This window comes from Acomys russatus, chromosome 19 (assembly GCF_903995435.1).
Source record: "Acomys russatus chromosome 19, mAcoRus1.1, whole genome shotgun sequence".
In the NCBI taxonomy this organism is placed as follows: Eukaryota; Metazoa; Chordata; class Mammalia; order Rodentia; family Muridae; genus Acomys; species Acomys russatus.
In genome coordinates, this window is record NC_067155.1 from 38,444,176 (window position 1) to 38,456,054 (window position 11,879).

General features: G+C 49.5%; 1 protein-coding gene and 1 long non-coding RNA gene across 2 annotated transcripts; both read right to left on the reverse strand.

The window, feature by feature from the left end:
- Positions 1-209: 209 nt before the first annotated feature.
- On the reverse strand, positions 210-1,977 carry LOC127202555 (uncharacterized). Its single transcript, XR_007832342.1, has 3 exons — positions 1,900-1,977; positions 526-610; positions 210-285 (listed from the first exon to the last, which is right to left on the reverse strand). It is a non-coding gene; the product is annotated as an uncharacterized LOC127202555 (long non-coding RNA).
- Positions 1,978-3,314: 1,337 nt separating this feature from the next.
- On the reverse strand, positions 3,315-9,915 carry Anhx (anomalous homeobox). Its single transcript, XM_051162119.1, has 6 exons — positions 9,667-9,915; positions 8,139-8,266; positions 5,992-6,115; positions 5,028-5,230; positions 3,527-3,717; positions 3,315-3,391 (listed from the first exon to the last, which is right to left on the reverse strand). Exons 1-6 carry the CDS (start codon positions 9,913-9,915, stop codon positions 3,315-3,317), a joined length of 972 nt encoding a protein of 323 aa, XP_051018076.1.
- Between the last annotated feature and the right edge of the window lie 1,964 nt (positions 9,916-11,879).

The following is an 11,879-nucleotide window of genomic DNA, read 5'->3' on the forward strand; positions in this document are numbered from 1 at the left end:
CAAACATTTCTCAGAAACTTTGTCAATACAGACAACCACCAGCCGAACTACTCAAGCAGTATGCTGCGGCAAGCTCTTGGGGAACTCTGGGAACCTGATTTTTATTTGAGGGTAAATCTCTTTAACTTTTGTGGAACAGACACACAATCCACACTTGCTCGTTCCATGCGTTGGCCCATCTTCACATGGGCAATTTGACCCAGGCTGCACTCAGCGAACTCAAGGAGCACCGTGACTCTCCAGAAAGTATCCCAGGAAGGAGGCTTGGCCATAAGGCCATTGCACCTGAAAAGGCAGCTCAGCATTACACATGGAGGCATGCTCTTAGACTTTGGGACACCTGCCTCCCGACTTGGGTGCCTCCTGGTCCCATCAGACCCATTCTGGACTTAAGAGAGGGATCTGTGCTCCTTATGGCCCAGCCCACTTCTAAATCTAGTAACATCCACCCACAAGTCACTTCTTATTCCTTACCCAGCACTACCAGCTTGAAGAAGAAAACAGGCAAACCCCAGACGACCTCACCTGGCTGGAGAGTGAGGGTTGCCTCAGCTCCATGGTGGACACAGGTGCTGGCATGGCAGATGAGGCAGGCATCACCTCCAGAGACCTGAAAGGGAAGAGCCATGTCCTAAACACTGCTGGTTCTCAAGTCAGAACATGTTTAGTTTCAAGGGGACAATGGGTGACATAAACTCCACAGTCCCGTATCTATACATCAAAGCTGTTCTAAGTGATGGGTGGAATTGTGGGCACTGTTCAGACAAGGAACTCTGTGCAGAGTTAGCCAGGAGGGAAACATGCTAACGTGAACAGCCTCATTTGGTAAGTCATAAACAACACTGAAGAGGCCATCAATGATGCTCATCGAGCCCTGGTAGGACAAATTTCACAATGGATACGCTAAGCACTAGACACCAGAGCAGAGCAAAGCCAAACAAAACAAAGCAAAAAGGCTGGACAGGAAGCCAACATCTGCAATCACAGCATCCAACAGGTTAAGGCAGGAGGATAGCTGGAAATGCAAGGATAGACAAATCTACACAAAAAAGACCGTATGTCACAAAACAAACAAACAAAAAATGGTACATAGTATCTGATTCTCTTTACATGGAATTCTATAGAATTTTCATGGAGTCATTTCCTCCAAGTAGAAACATTCCCTCCAGGAGGAAGAAGGGAGGTGTAAGAGACTTGGGAATTAAACAAATGTCAAGTCTGGAAAAGCTGAAATGTTTAAGATTTACAAAGATTCCCTCTGCAGGGTAATAGAAGCATTGAGCAACTGCTGAAGGCAGGGACTCTGACCAGCCAAGCTGCTTGAAGGAAACTCTTTCTCTCTCTCTCTTTCTCTCTCTCTGAAGAGCTGAGATGCCTAGGGAGGATGCCACAACTGTCTGGACACTATCCATCTCTGTCTTTTTCGGCCTTTGGGATCTTGGACATTATCTCTCTAACACACGATCCTCTATTGCCCTATATACCCATGTCTCTATGGTCCTCCCAGAATCCTGGTCATCTACCTTAATAGTCCATATCTTGGCATCTCTTAGGTGTTTGGATCCCACTCAAAACAATAATTTGGAATATTAAATGGTAAAAACTTGATGCTTCTCAGAAACCAGCAGCCTTAGTCTATGGACAAACATGAAGAAGAGGCTAGTAAAACCAAGGAAGATCACGGGCCAGGGGCAAGCCTGCACATCATTGAAAGTGCAGGATGTCTATGTGTGTGCTGATGTTTGGGGTGTTCTCCTTTTGTTGAGGGAAGGACTCCTGACATTTTCAGAAACACCCAAGGAACGAGCCTGGTCTTCAGACTCTGAGATGCTGATTCTATAAACTAAGCCCTTATCCTGCCTTGTGACCCACAGAGAGCCAAGTGCTCTTCCGGCTTACCTGTGGGAATGATGGATTTTCACATCTGCAGTGGAAGCTACCTGCCCACCACTTGGTCTTGGACCCTCTTCTGGGTACAATCTCTGGAAACAGCTAGTGTATAGGTCAGGAAACCCTGCAGGTGAAGAAATTCCACAAACTGAAGGTGAAAGGAAGGCACAGAGCACACTTGTGTCACAGCCACAGTCTCCAGGAGGCAGCCTGGCCCATAAGAAACCAGTCCATCACCCCAGGATCCCAGCCATCCCGCTCAAGAAAAGGATGGACAGATCTTCCACCTCTGTGACTTATCAGACCTCCAGAGACAAAGTGAAAGTCCATTTCTCTTAACTCTACACCGCGCTTCTCCACTAGGGGGCTTTACGCAGTCCAATGCCAGAGTCTCAGTCTGCACCACACATGTTCCCGCACTTCAGGATTCTGCCACATGTCTGGCTCACTGTTTCCATCCTTTTTAAACCTCTTATGTTTCACTGATAATTCCTTAAGGAGGAAGCTGTGGCTACCTCACCCTGCCCATTGGCTTTCTCTCCAGCTGTGCCAGACAGTGACCTATCAAAATACCTTTCACTCTTAAAATTAAGACACGCTGGTGGCCTTGGTCATTTCTGGGTGGGCACACAGGTAAGAGCGACAGGCTCCACTCTGCCCTGAGTCCAGGAGGTAGTACAGCAGGCACTAACAGAGCTTGGTTTCAGACCAGAACCAGGGACCTGGGGCAAGGCTTGCTCTAGCCTCCTGCCTGACCACCAGATGGGAGGTAAAGACAAGAGAAGATCCGAAGGGTCACAGGCTAGCAATCCTGGTGTGTGCAGTGTCAGTGGCGACAGAGAGACAGAGAGAGACAGACAGAGAGAGAGAGAGAAAGAGAGAGAGAGAGAGAGAGATGTGTTTAAAATGTGGAGCTTGTGATTCATTGAGTCGGAAACATCTTCCATAGTGCAGGTATTTGAAACCTTAGTCACCCTCTGGGGGCACTCTGTGGGGAAGGGGGCTATGGAAGCTTTAGGTGACAAAGGCTTGCTGGAGTAATTGCATTAAAAAAAAAACATATATTTATCTTTCTTTTTTCTTCTTCTTCTTCTTTTTTTTTTTTTTCCAAAAGAGACAATTAGAAGCTGCAAGGGGGAAAAAAAAGAGGCATTATGCTCCAAGAATGCTAGGAAACACAGGCAAATCACCAGGGCCTTGTAAAAATGGGAAAGTTGCAGATCTCTGCTGTGTTATACATGCAAAAATGCAATTTAAATGTCCCCAGAACGACAGAGAAAATGGAGAAAACAAACTCGTGACATATCTACCCTGGAGTGGCGTACAAGAAGAGGCAGGAGTGCACATGTAAGGTAGTAGAGTTTCTGGTGACAATCTCATTTGAACTCTTTCCTAAATGCCCTGTTTCCCATTCATTTTTTTTTCTAGTAGACATAAGTGAGGAATAATCTGGGAAATTTGTGGCAGGCGTCTATCCGGATTCCAGCCACTCTGGGTTTCACTGAATATTACAGGCTCAAGCAGACGGTGTCCACATTCACACTTCCACCCCAACGCAGGACCCGAGGACTTGAGGACTTGAGTGGTCATGGGAACTGGACAAGAACATCACAGTGTATGCAATGGGGGGACCCACCTGCATGGCTGGGATCACGGACGGCAGCAATGGCCACTGGCATGGTGGCATCATCACGATCCATCCCAGAGTTCAGCTGGTTTCTATGGTTTGGTTGCCCCGTGTGGAGGAAAACTTCCTTGGAGGATGACAGCGCATGGGGCATCCTCCATGATTCAGGGGTAGCCACAGAAGAAACAGACGTATTGCTGCTAACATCCAGAGAGTGGAGGCCAGGGGTGGGGCATATGGAGGTGAGGCTGACAGGATGGTAACCTAGCCCCTCCTGGTATCTAGCCCATCCATGTAGTGACCTGGGAACAGAAGCAAACAATACGCCTTGGTGGGCAGAGGCCAGGCAGTGGTGCTTGGGAGGGGACTCCATCTAATATTGGAAGTATGGGCTAAAGCCAATGAAGCTGCCCGTCTTTCCTCGAGTCTGCCAAGGGCTGGCCTCTGATGTGCTCAGCATCACAGACCTTTAATAAAGTATACTTCACAGGACCGAAAACAGAAAATGATTCACAAGTCCTTACTATTAAGTGACTACCTGGTGGTGAATATTAAAGGAACATTAGTCAGAAGTTGACACTAGTTTAATGAAGATTACATCAGGGCTAATGTGCCTCAGATATGATCAAAGCTTTTTAAAGACACCCCCTTCAGGCTCTGCCGCAGCTTGTACGGTAGGCCCTATCACATCCCTCATTATGTAAGAGAGGGGTCACATGAACCATGCCTGAGGTCACACACCTCGGTGGTGCCTAGCCCCTATCACTGACCAAAACTGGGATGCATACAGAAAGCCTGTGCCTTGCCACAGGGGAGCAGAGTTCATGGAGAGGCTCAGGCAATATGCTACATACCAGCTGCAGCTCAATCCATGGAATAAAACACTTGACCAAAGAAACGAAAAAGGAAAACAAAAACAATGTACAATGTCAGTGCCCAGCACAGGCAAGGCTAGAGTTAAGATGAAATCACACTCTGCTCTCCACTCAAAGAAGGAGGGGACCAAAGAGGAAACATGTTCCATGACGTGAAATGACACTACCTGAAAGCCAGCGACAGTGAGGTTGTGCTGTCTCCAGAAAAGCTCCCAGCCAGGGACTGCGGCTCCTGGGATCCTTGGCTGGTCTCTGGACACTGTGGAGTCCCACTGCCAGCTGACAGCAGGCAGAGAGAGAGAGAGAGAGAGAGAGAGAGAGAGAGAGAGAGAGAGAGAGAGAGAGAGAGAGAGAGGAGGGCATTAGGTCCTAGCCTGCTGCCCAGCTGAAAGCAGCTCCAGATTAGATCAGTGTCAAAGATCCTTGTCCCTTGCTCTGACCTCAGTGCAAACCAACAGCTCTGAACCTTGAGATGGCTCACTTCCCAAATCAACTCCCTGTCCCTCCCCACACCCCCCACTTCTGGCAGTGTCAAGCCTCACTTCCAGACCCACGCATCCCTGCCAGGGTCCATCCCAAGCCAGCTAGATGTTGTAGAAATCAGCCTCCAAAAGCCCTTGTGCTGCTCACCTGACCACTGAGACACAGTTGCAGACTTAGGATGGTTTCCTGGGAGCTGCAATGGTCCAGGACCACTCTCCTTTGCACTGGAGACTCCTGATGTGGCTTCCCGGGCTCTTTGAATGCGCAGGGGATGAGCCTTCTGACGCCGTCGGTAGTTGGCAAACCAGTTGTACACCTGCTCAGGAGTCAGGCTGGTCTCCAAAGCCAGTTTCTCCTGATCCCAAAATAAGACAAGAGTTCTTGAGTCACAGGGATACACAGAGGTGGCCAGGACAGCTCATGCCCTTTAAGGAAGCCCAGCCCAGCCTGGCCCCTGCAATAGGGGTAGGAACAGTGATCTGGTGAACTGGTGCATTGGAAAACGGACTGTCTACTGAGCATGTGCTGAGGAGGTGGAGAAAAATACACACGTGCTCCCTCCTCCTGCCCCCACTCCATCCTAGGCCAGCTGAAGCTCTGAGTACCTAAGACCATAAGACAAGAAAAGGGCTAGAATGAAACTACCATGGAGCCCCTGGATCGGTGCTTGGCCCACCCCTCAACCAGGAGCTTCTTCATTGCCCTACTGCCATTCAGATTGGGATCACGGAGGAGAGGACGGAGGATCCTACGGTAGGAAGTGGGCAGCCCCACATGAGAAAGGAAAGCTCGGAAAAGGAGAGGTCAAGAAAAGGCAGACACCACTCGCCCCTGAGAGTGGATCCCACTGAGCCAAGAAGAAGGAAATAAAGACAGCTAAAAGCGCCATAGTGGGAGGAGAGCGACCTCAAAGAAGGGAAAGCTGCCTAGGAGGGGAACAAAGGCCACTACTGTAGGGAAGGTGGAGAGAAGCCGGCTGGAGAGAAGTAGGCGGAGCTGCCAGAGAAGAAGAGAGAAGATGTATTCAGAAGGAGGCGGGGAAGCTCAGTTATTGGGTGGGAGAGGCTCTCTGCCATGTAGCAGAGAAACGCCCTGGAGTGGACCAGCTGTCCTTACCAGCTGGGCCTTCTTGGGATAAACACCCACACTTGTGGCAAAATTGTGCAGGTGGCGCCGAATCCCTGGGAGGAAGTTCCGGTTCTTCGGGCCCTCAGGGCAGAGGTTTGTGGGCGCTGGGTTCCTGAATAAGGAGGGGTGGGTGAGGGGAGGAGAGTTAGAACATACGCTCCATCTTTTCCCTTCTCTGGGTCACGGGGAAGGAGTTCTGAGATGCCTTTTCCAATACGCTTCTGCAACCCACACCCAGTCACCTCAAGGGGTGGCCTGGAGGACCTGCCTCCTACATCCTGGGATGCTGCCTGGTGGTCCTCCATCCTCTGCGGCCACCCAGTGAGTGAACACAGGCTCCCCCAAGGCTCCAACCCTTTAGAGACACTGATTCCTTTTACTGTCCAGTTTACAGCAAGTTTAATAGAGCCATTCTCCACCGCCAGCATTTCTTCTTTGGGGCCATCCCCAGGAGCTGGTAAAGATGTGAGTCTCTCTCTTGCCTCATACATGAACGACTTTAGCTGCCTCTCCTGCCTTGCTTGCCCCCAGTACAACTTCTCAGAGCATAAGCAAGATTGCAGGCCCCACCTTCCATATACTACGGCTAGTTTCCCTTTGGCCCCTCTCTCACTCACTTCCTGAACTCAGCTTCTCATCCCACTGTGGCCCCTGTTCTCCTCCTCACACGTATCTTCTACTTTTCTGCTCTGTGGCATTGGGGATCCCTTGCCCTAAGTGGGAGGACCTTAGTAAGGCACCCCTGTAGCCACCTTTCTCTCGTGTCCTGGCTGATTGTTCCTGCTGTATCTTTGACTTTCTTCATAAAGGACACATGACGTGTATAAAGGCTGCCTATATGTAGAAGAGGTGACATCTAGATGTGTGGCATGCACGCGCATCCCAAGAGCAACTCACCTAACACATCCCAAATGGAATCCACCTGGGACCCCAGAGTTTCTTCCAGGACAGACACACCGAGAAGGCAATGCCCTGCTCCTGGCAGTTCCTATTCAACAGAGAGCTCCTCCCTCCTAGACTTTAGTTCTGGACCACAGCTGCCCTCCAAGACACTACAGGGCTGGCCAACATAGTTATGGCGCAGCCCATGTTCTGGTCATTATCCACATGCCCCTGAGGTTGCCTGTCAGCCTCCCGGGAGGCCCTTGAAAAGGACAGAAAAACCAAGCCACCACCTTTTCCTCTGGCCACAGACTGAAGGCAGATCTGTAACTCTGAATCAAACTCTCTTGGATGCCTGCAATATGCTCCAGGGCACCAGGTACCTCTTAGACCCTGGCTTCTGACCTTGTCATCTTTCTACCTGGAAATTTTTGAAATTTTGCCCATGTGGGTTTCTTCATTCACATCCAAGGCTTGGCCAGGCTTGCACCAATGACTTAGTCAAAAGTAAACGCTTCCCCACAGCAAAGAAAGAATCTGTCTCAGTCCTTTTACTGTCTGAATAACCCCACAGGAAGAACCTGCACTTTATTTCTTCTCTGTTTTCCTTTGAACTTATCCATTGGCAGGGCATCCAAGCCCCTAGCATGCAGGAAACACTTCACAAAGATATAGGCAAGAAACCATGACTGCTTAGCTGCAGTGCGCTGGGCTGTCAGCCCCTGGGGACATGATCATATCTCCTGTTTCAAGTCTGATTGTCTACTGAGCTTATGAGGACCTGTCTCATGCGGTCAGTATTTTCTAGACCCTCTGGTCAGTGAACAAAATGCCTCTTCCACATGCAGTGAGTGGAGCCTGAGCCTCAGGGAGCCTGCGTTGCTTGAAACACCAAAGAGAAGCCTTCCTTTTTCCTTCTCCCTTCTCTGGTGAGAGAGACCCCAGATAAAGAACAGAGGCTACGCAGTCTCAGTGTGACTTGACTGTTCCGCGCAAGTTTTGTTTCTCTGTAAATGGTGATAATGTGGATACCCTTCTCATCCTGCAACCCCCACTGTGTAGCCACATGTCGAGACACGGGAATTAGATCCCGACATGTGGATTAGATCATCTGAAAAAAACAGTTGAGCATTATAAGAAACGCTGCTAAAGTGACTTCCTGCCCTTGTTTCCTCAGCTCCCCGGGGATTTAGGATGCTTCATCTAGCCATGGAAGATCCGTGGAGCCAGCACAGAGGAGGATCTGCAAGTACCTCTTCCTGCAACGGAACTTCTGCACCGGGCTCAGCATGGTGACACCTAGCTTTCCCATGGTCAGGTGGTAGTGAATGTCATTCCAGAGTTGGACCAGCTCCTGGGTGCGTCCTGGCACCCTACACCCCTGTGGAGAAAACCGCGTTGGCTTAATGCTCTTGAGGACTGCCTACAGTTTACCCTGTTCATCCAAATGCTGATTTCTCTACCCTACAATCTGGATCAACTCAGACTTTCCTTGTGATGTTTACTCTAAGTATCTCCTGCTTCAAGTTTGTGTAATCATGTCACCATTTGTTCTCAGTGTTGTCTATAAAAACAAACTAGCCAATGCTGAACAATAACAGAGAATAGGGCGGGACATCCTGATCCAGGGAGGGGAGGAGAAAGAGAAGGAAGGAGAGGAGGGAGGCACTAGCAGAGACCAAGAAACCTCAGGAGAAATGAACCGGGCCTAGGACATGACTTAAAAGCAAGTATAATGTGAGAAATCCGTATGGGAAGAAACTATAATAACATGGAGGTTTAGGATGGAGTAATTATTGTGCAGCATTGTGCTATAGGCTAGTTAAATAGATCCTAGTCTCTCTGTGTGGTTATTTGGGTATAAAGCCAGTTAGGAGTAGCCACCAATTTCACCCAAATAGTAATTCAATATTAAGTATTCATTCAACAAAACCTGATGAAACTGAAATGTCCCTATAGGACCTGGAGTGCGTGAGAACCTGCCATTCATACCAACTCAGACTATGAGAAAAGGTAAACATCTAGATTTTAACCAAATGAGAAGTAATAGCACAGCAGTCTCCATCACACCTGTAAACCTACTAGTGCTAGCCAGGCATACAAATCTACCAGTCCTTAACAGGCCCCGAGGAGGTGTGACCCTGAGCCAACCGGTTTCCTCATGGGCCATCACAGACACCTCATGTCATCTTTGACTAGATCTTGATCTAAAACCCTTCAACCCTCCAAAGAAATAAGTAAGCCCAGTGCTCCACAGAGCCACACCAGAACAGAAAGCAAAGCATGGCAACTTCACTGTGCCTTGCCCCCTTTTCCCTGGCTCTTGGCAGTAACTTTATAAATGACCTTCTCCTCCCACTCCAGGATTTCTAATCACTAATGCCTCTAATTGCTGCTCAGTAGTCACCTCCGTTCCAACCGTGTGCTCCCTGTCTGTTTGCTTAATTTTTTTTTTCTGGATTGTTTTTCTGTTATCCTTTTGACACAAGCTTGCCTGCATCCCGCACTGCCTTGACTGTCTCCTGAGTGCTGAGGTTACAGGTGTGTACCACTTTGTCAAAGCTGCCCTTGTCCAATGTGCTACCAGATTGCATCTACACATTTACTCCCCACCTGGCAGAGGGTCACCACCCCCAAAAGACTTTTTCTAAAAGGTAGCTGCTAATGTTAACAAAGTAAAGCGAGAGTGGGCCATCCTGCCTGAGCTTATGACATCTGGGAGACGGCCGAGGCAGCTGTATCCCCACTTCTCCCAGCATCCTCACCACGCCTCTATCATACCTCTAAAATCTGGATGGCTGGAAGGTACTGCTCCTGTTGGACCAGGACCCGGACACACACCAACGCCACATCCGCACTGTCTAGCAGATGCCGACGGTGCCGGCTCTCCAGAATGGCTTTCACCAAAGACATTACTTGAACGAAGTTATGTTGAAGGTCCTGACACAGCTTGCCTGCAAAAGTCACCAGCTTTTGTGGGAGAGAGTGGCTGTCCTCATGCGCCCTCAGTAGCCTTAGGAAGTTCTGCATCCTGCAAGAGCAGAGCATTTGGAATTAACATTGATACCAACCATGTTTTTTGTTTGTTTGTTTGTTTTTGGTTTTTCGAGACAGGGATTCTCTGTGTAGCCTTGGCCATCCTTGAGTCACTTTGTAGACCAGGCTGGCCTCGAACTCACAGCAATCCGCCTGCCTCTGCCTCCCGAGTGCTGGGATTAAAGGCGTACGCCACCACGCCCAGCTACCAACCGTGTTTTATCCATGAGTCTTCGGACCAACTCCAAAAGGCAGGTTCTATGCGAGCCTCTGGGCATAGCACTTTCAAGGGAGGGTAACTCACCTTAGGAAATACAGGTCTCAAACATCCTCCTAATTTCCCCCAAATAGCTGTGTTCTTAAGGAAGTCAGCTATGTCAGACCATTGAGATGGACATTCTGCAACCACCCAGTCTTACCATTCTGAGCCTTAAACCCTTTCCTCTGCCCTGGTCCTTTCATCTCTTTTCTTTTCCTATGCTCCACGCGCCAATACAAGCCGTGACCCCATCTCTTTCTGCTCTTTGCTCTGTCCTCTGTGGGTTTCCCAGGTACCCTAGCATCTGCCACAGGGGTGACAGACAATAATATCACGCACCCACAGGCAGACACTCTTTCCACAGAGCCAGGGACACAGATTTCAAGGATGACAATAAGGAGGAACCTGCCAGGAGAGAAATCACAGGGATCTAAACAAATTCACAGGCTTGATGAGCTTAATGGACTGGTACCACAGAAACGGAATCTCTGCGATTAGGTTTTATGCCTGAAAATCTGTGGAACACAAGAGGCAAGTGTGGCTGAGGCCAGGCTGTGCCTGCGGTCAGCCTGTTTGGCCTGCTAGCAAGAACCTCCCTCAGGCTGGTTCTTGTGCACACTGGGGTCTACATCATGATGTCTCACCAGCCCCCAACAGAAGGTTCAGGGATCCCACTGTTCAGGAGGAGAGCCATTTTAGGACCCCGGTTTTGTCCAGTACCTTAACTCCTTGCTGGTTCAGGGACCAGCTGTTTGTCTGAGGAGTCCCTTATCTGAGGTATAAAGGGGCTCCTGCTGAATCCTCCACCCAGTCTGGCCCAAAAGGTCAGCAACACGCTGTCCAGTACCTTTCCAAAACGCCGCTCTTTTGTACGGAGAGGCTGGTAAATGCTCGACCGCAAACACCAGAAGAGGAGCTGGAAAGACACACGGCCCTCAGCGCCCACTCCACCTGGCTCTCTAGACACCGCCACCTACAAGCTCACAGGAGGCGCTTCCCCACAACGCCTCCCACCTCATTCTCTTCCGCCAACTCCTCTTTGAGCCTCTCCTCCGCCCACCCGCGTTTGTAGCTAGCGCTACCGGCGCTCCTGGGCTGGAAGGCATAGCTACAAAGTATCCAAACTTCCAGTCTGCACCTCCCAAGCCAGAGGCTCCTAAGAGCACTCAATGTAGGAACAAGACACCAAGACCACTGCTTTTTAGCCACGTGGGATGAAGATGGCTCAGGACACTCCCTTAACATACTCACAGTACCTAAATCCTAAGAACATTTGGGGCCACTCTGGTCCCCTGTGCTCCTTGACTTGTCCCTGGCCACATGAGAATATGGATGCCCTGACCCAAGTTCTGAGAACAAACAACTTGGGGGCCCGTACTAGGGTGCCCAGATAGTCAGAGGGTGGGCGTTCACCATATACGACTGTGCAGAGAGTTTCGGGGTTCTGGGAAAATTTGACTCTTGGAGCTGGTTCCAAGAGGTGGCTAAGCCTGATGGGCGGAAAAAACTTTCTGATAGTTTAGCAATGACATAAACAGTATTCAAAAGCAAGGAGGAGAAAAATGTTCTACCTACCTCCCTGGAGACTCTAGCCCAGAAGCACTGTCGGCTGACAGCCTCATGAGATTTTCCATAACCCAAGCGGTATATTGGGTTTGCTTAACAGAATGCTGAGGATGGATGGGATCCTGGGTATAAG

Excerpts from the sequence above, each read along its gene's own strand:
- Anhx (XM_051162119.1), bottom strand. The coding sequence starts at position 9,915 with ATGCAGAACTTCCTAAGGCTACTGAGGGCGCATGAGGACAGCCACTCT. Across the intron at positions 6,116-8,138 it reads AAGTTCCGTTGCAGGAAGAG|GAACCCAGCGCCCACAAACC; the intron begins GTACTTGCAGAT and ends CTCCTTATTCAG. Across the intron at positions 3,392-3,526 it reads CCGTGATCCCAGCCATGCAG|TGAAACCCAGAGTGGCTGGA; the intron begins GTGGGTCCCCCC and ends TGTAATATTCAG.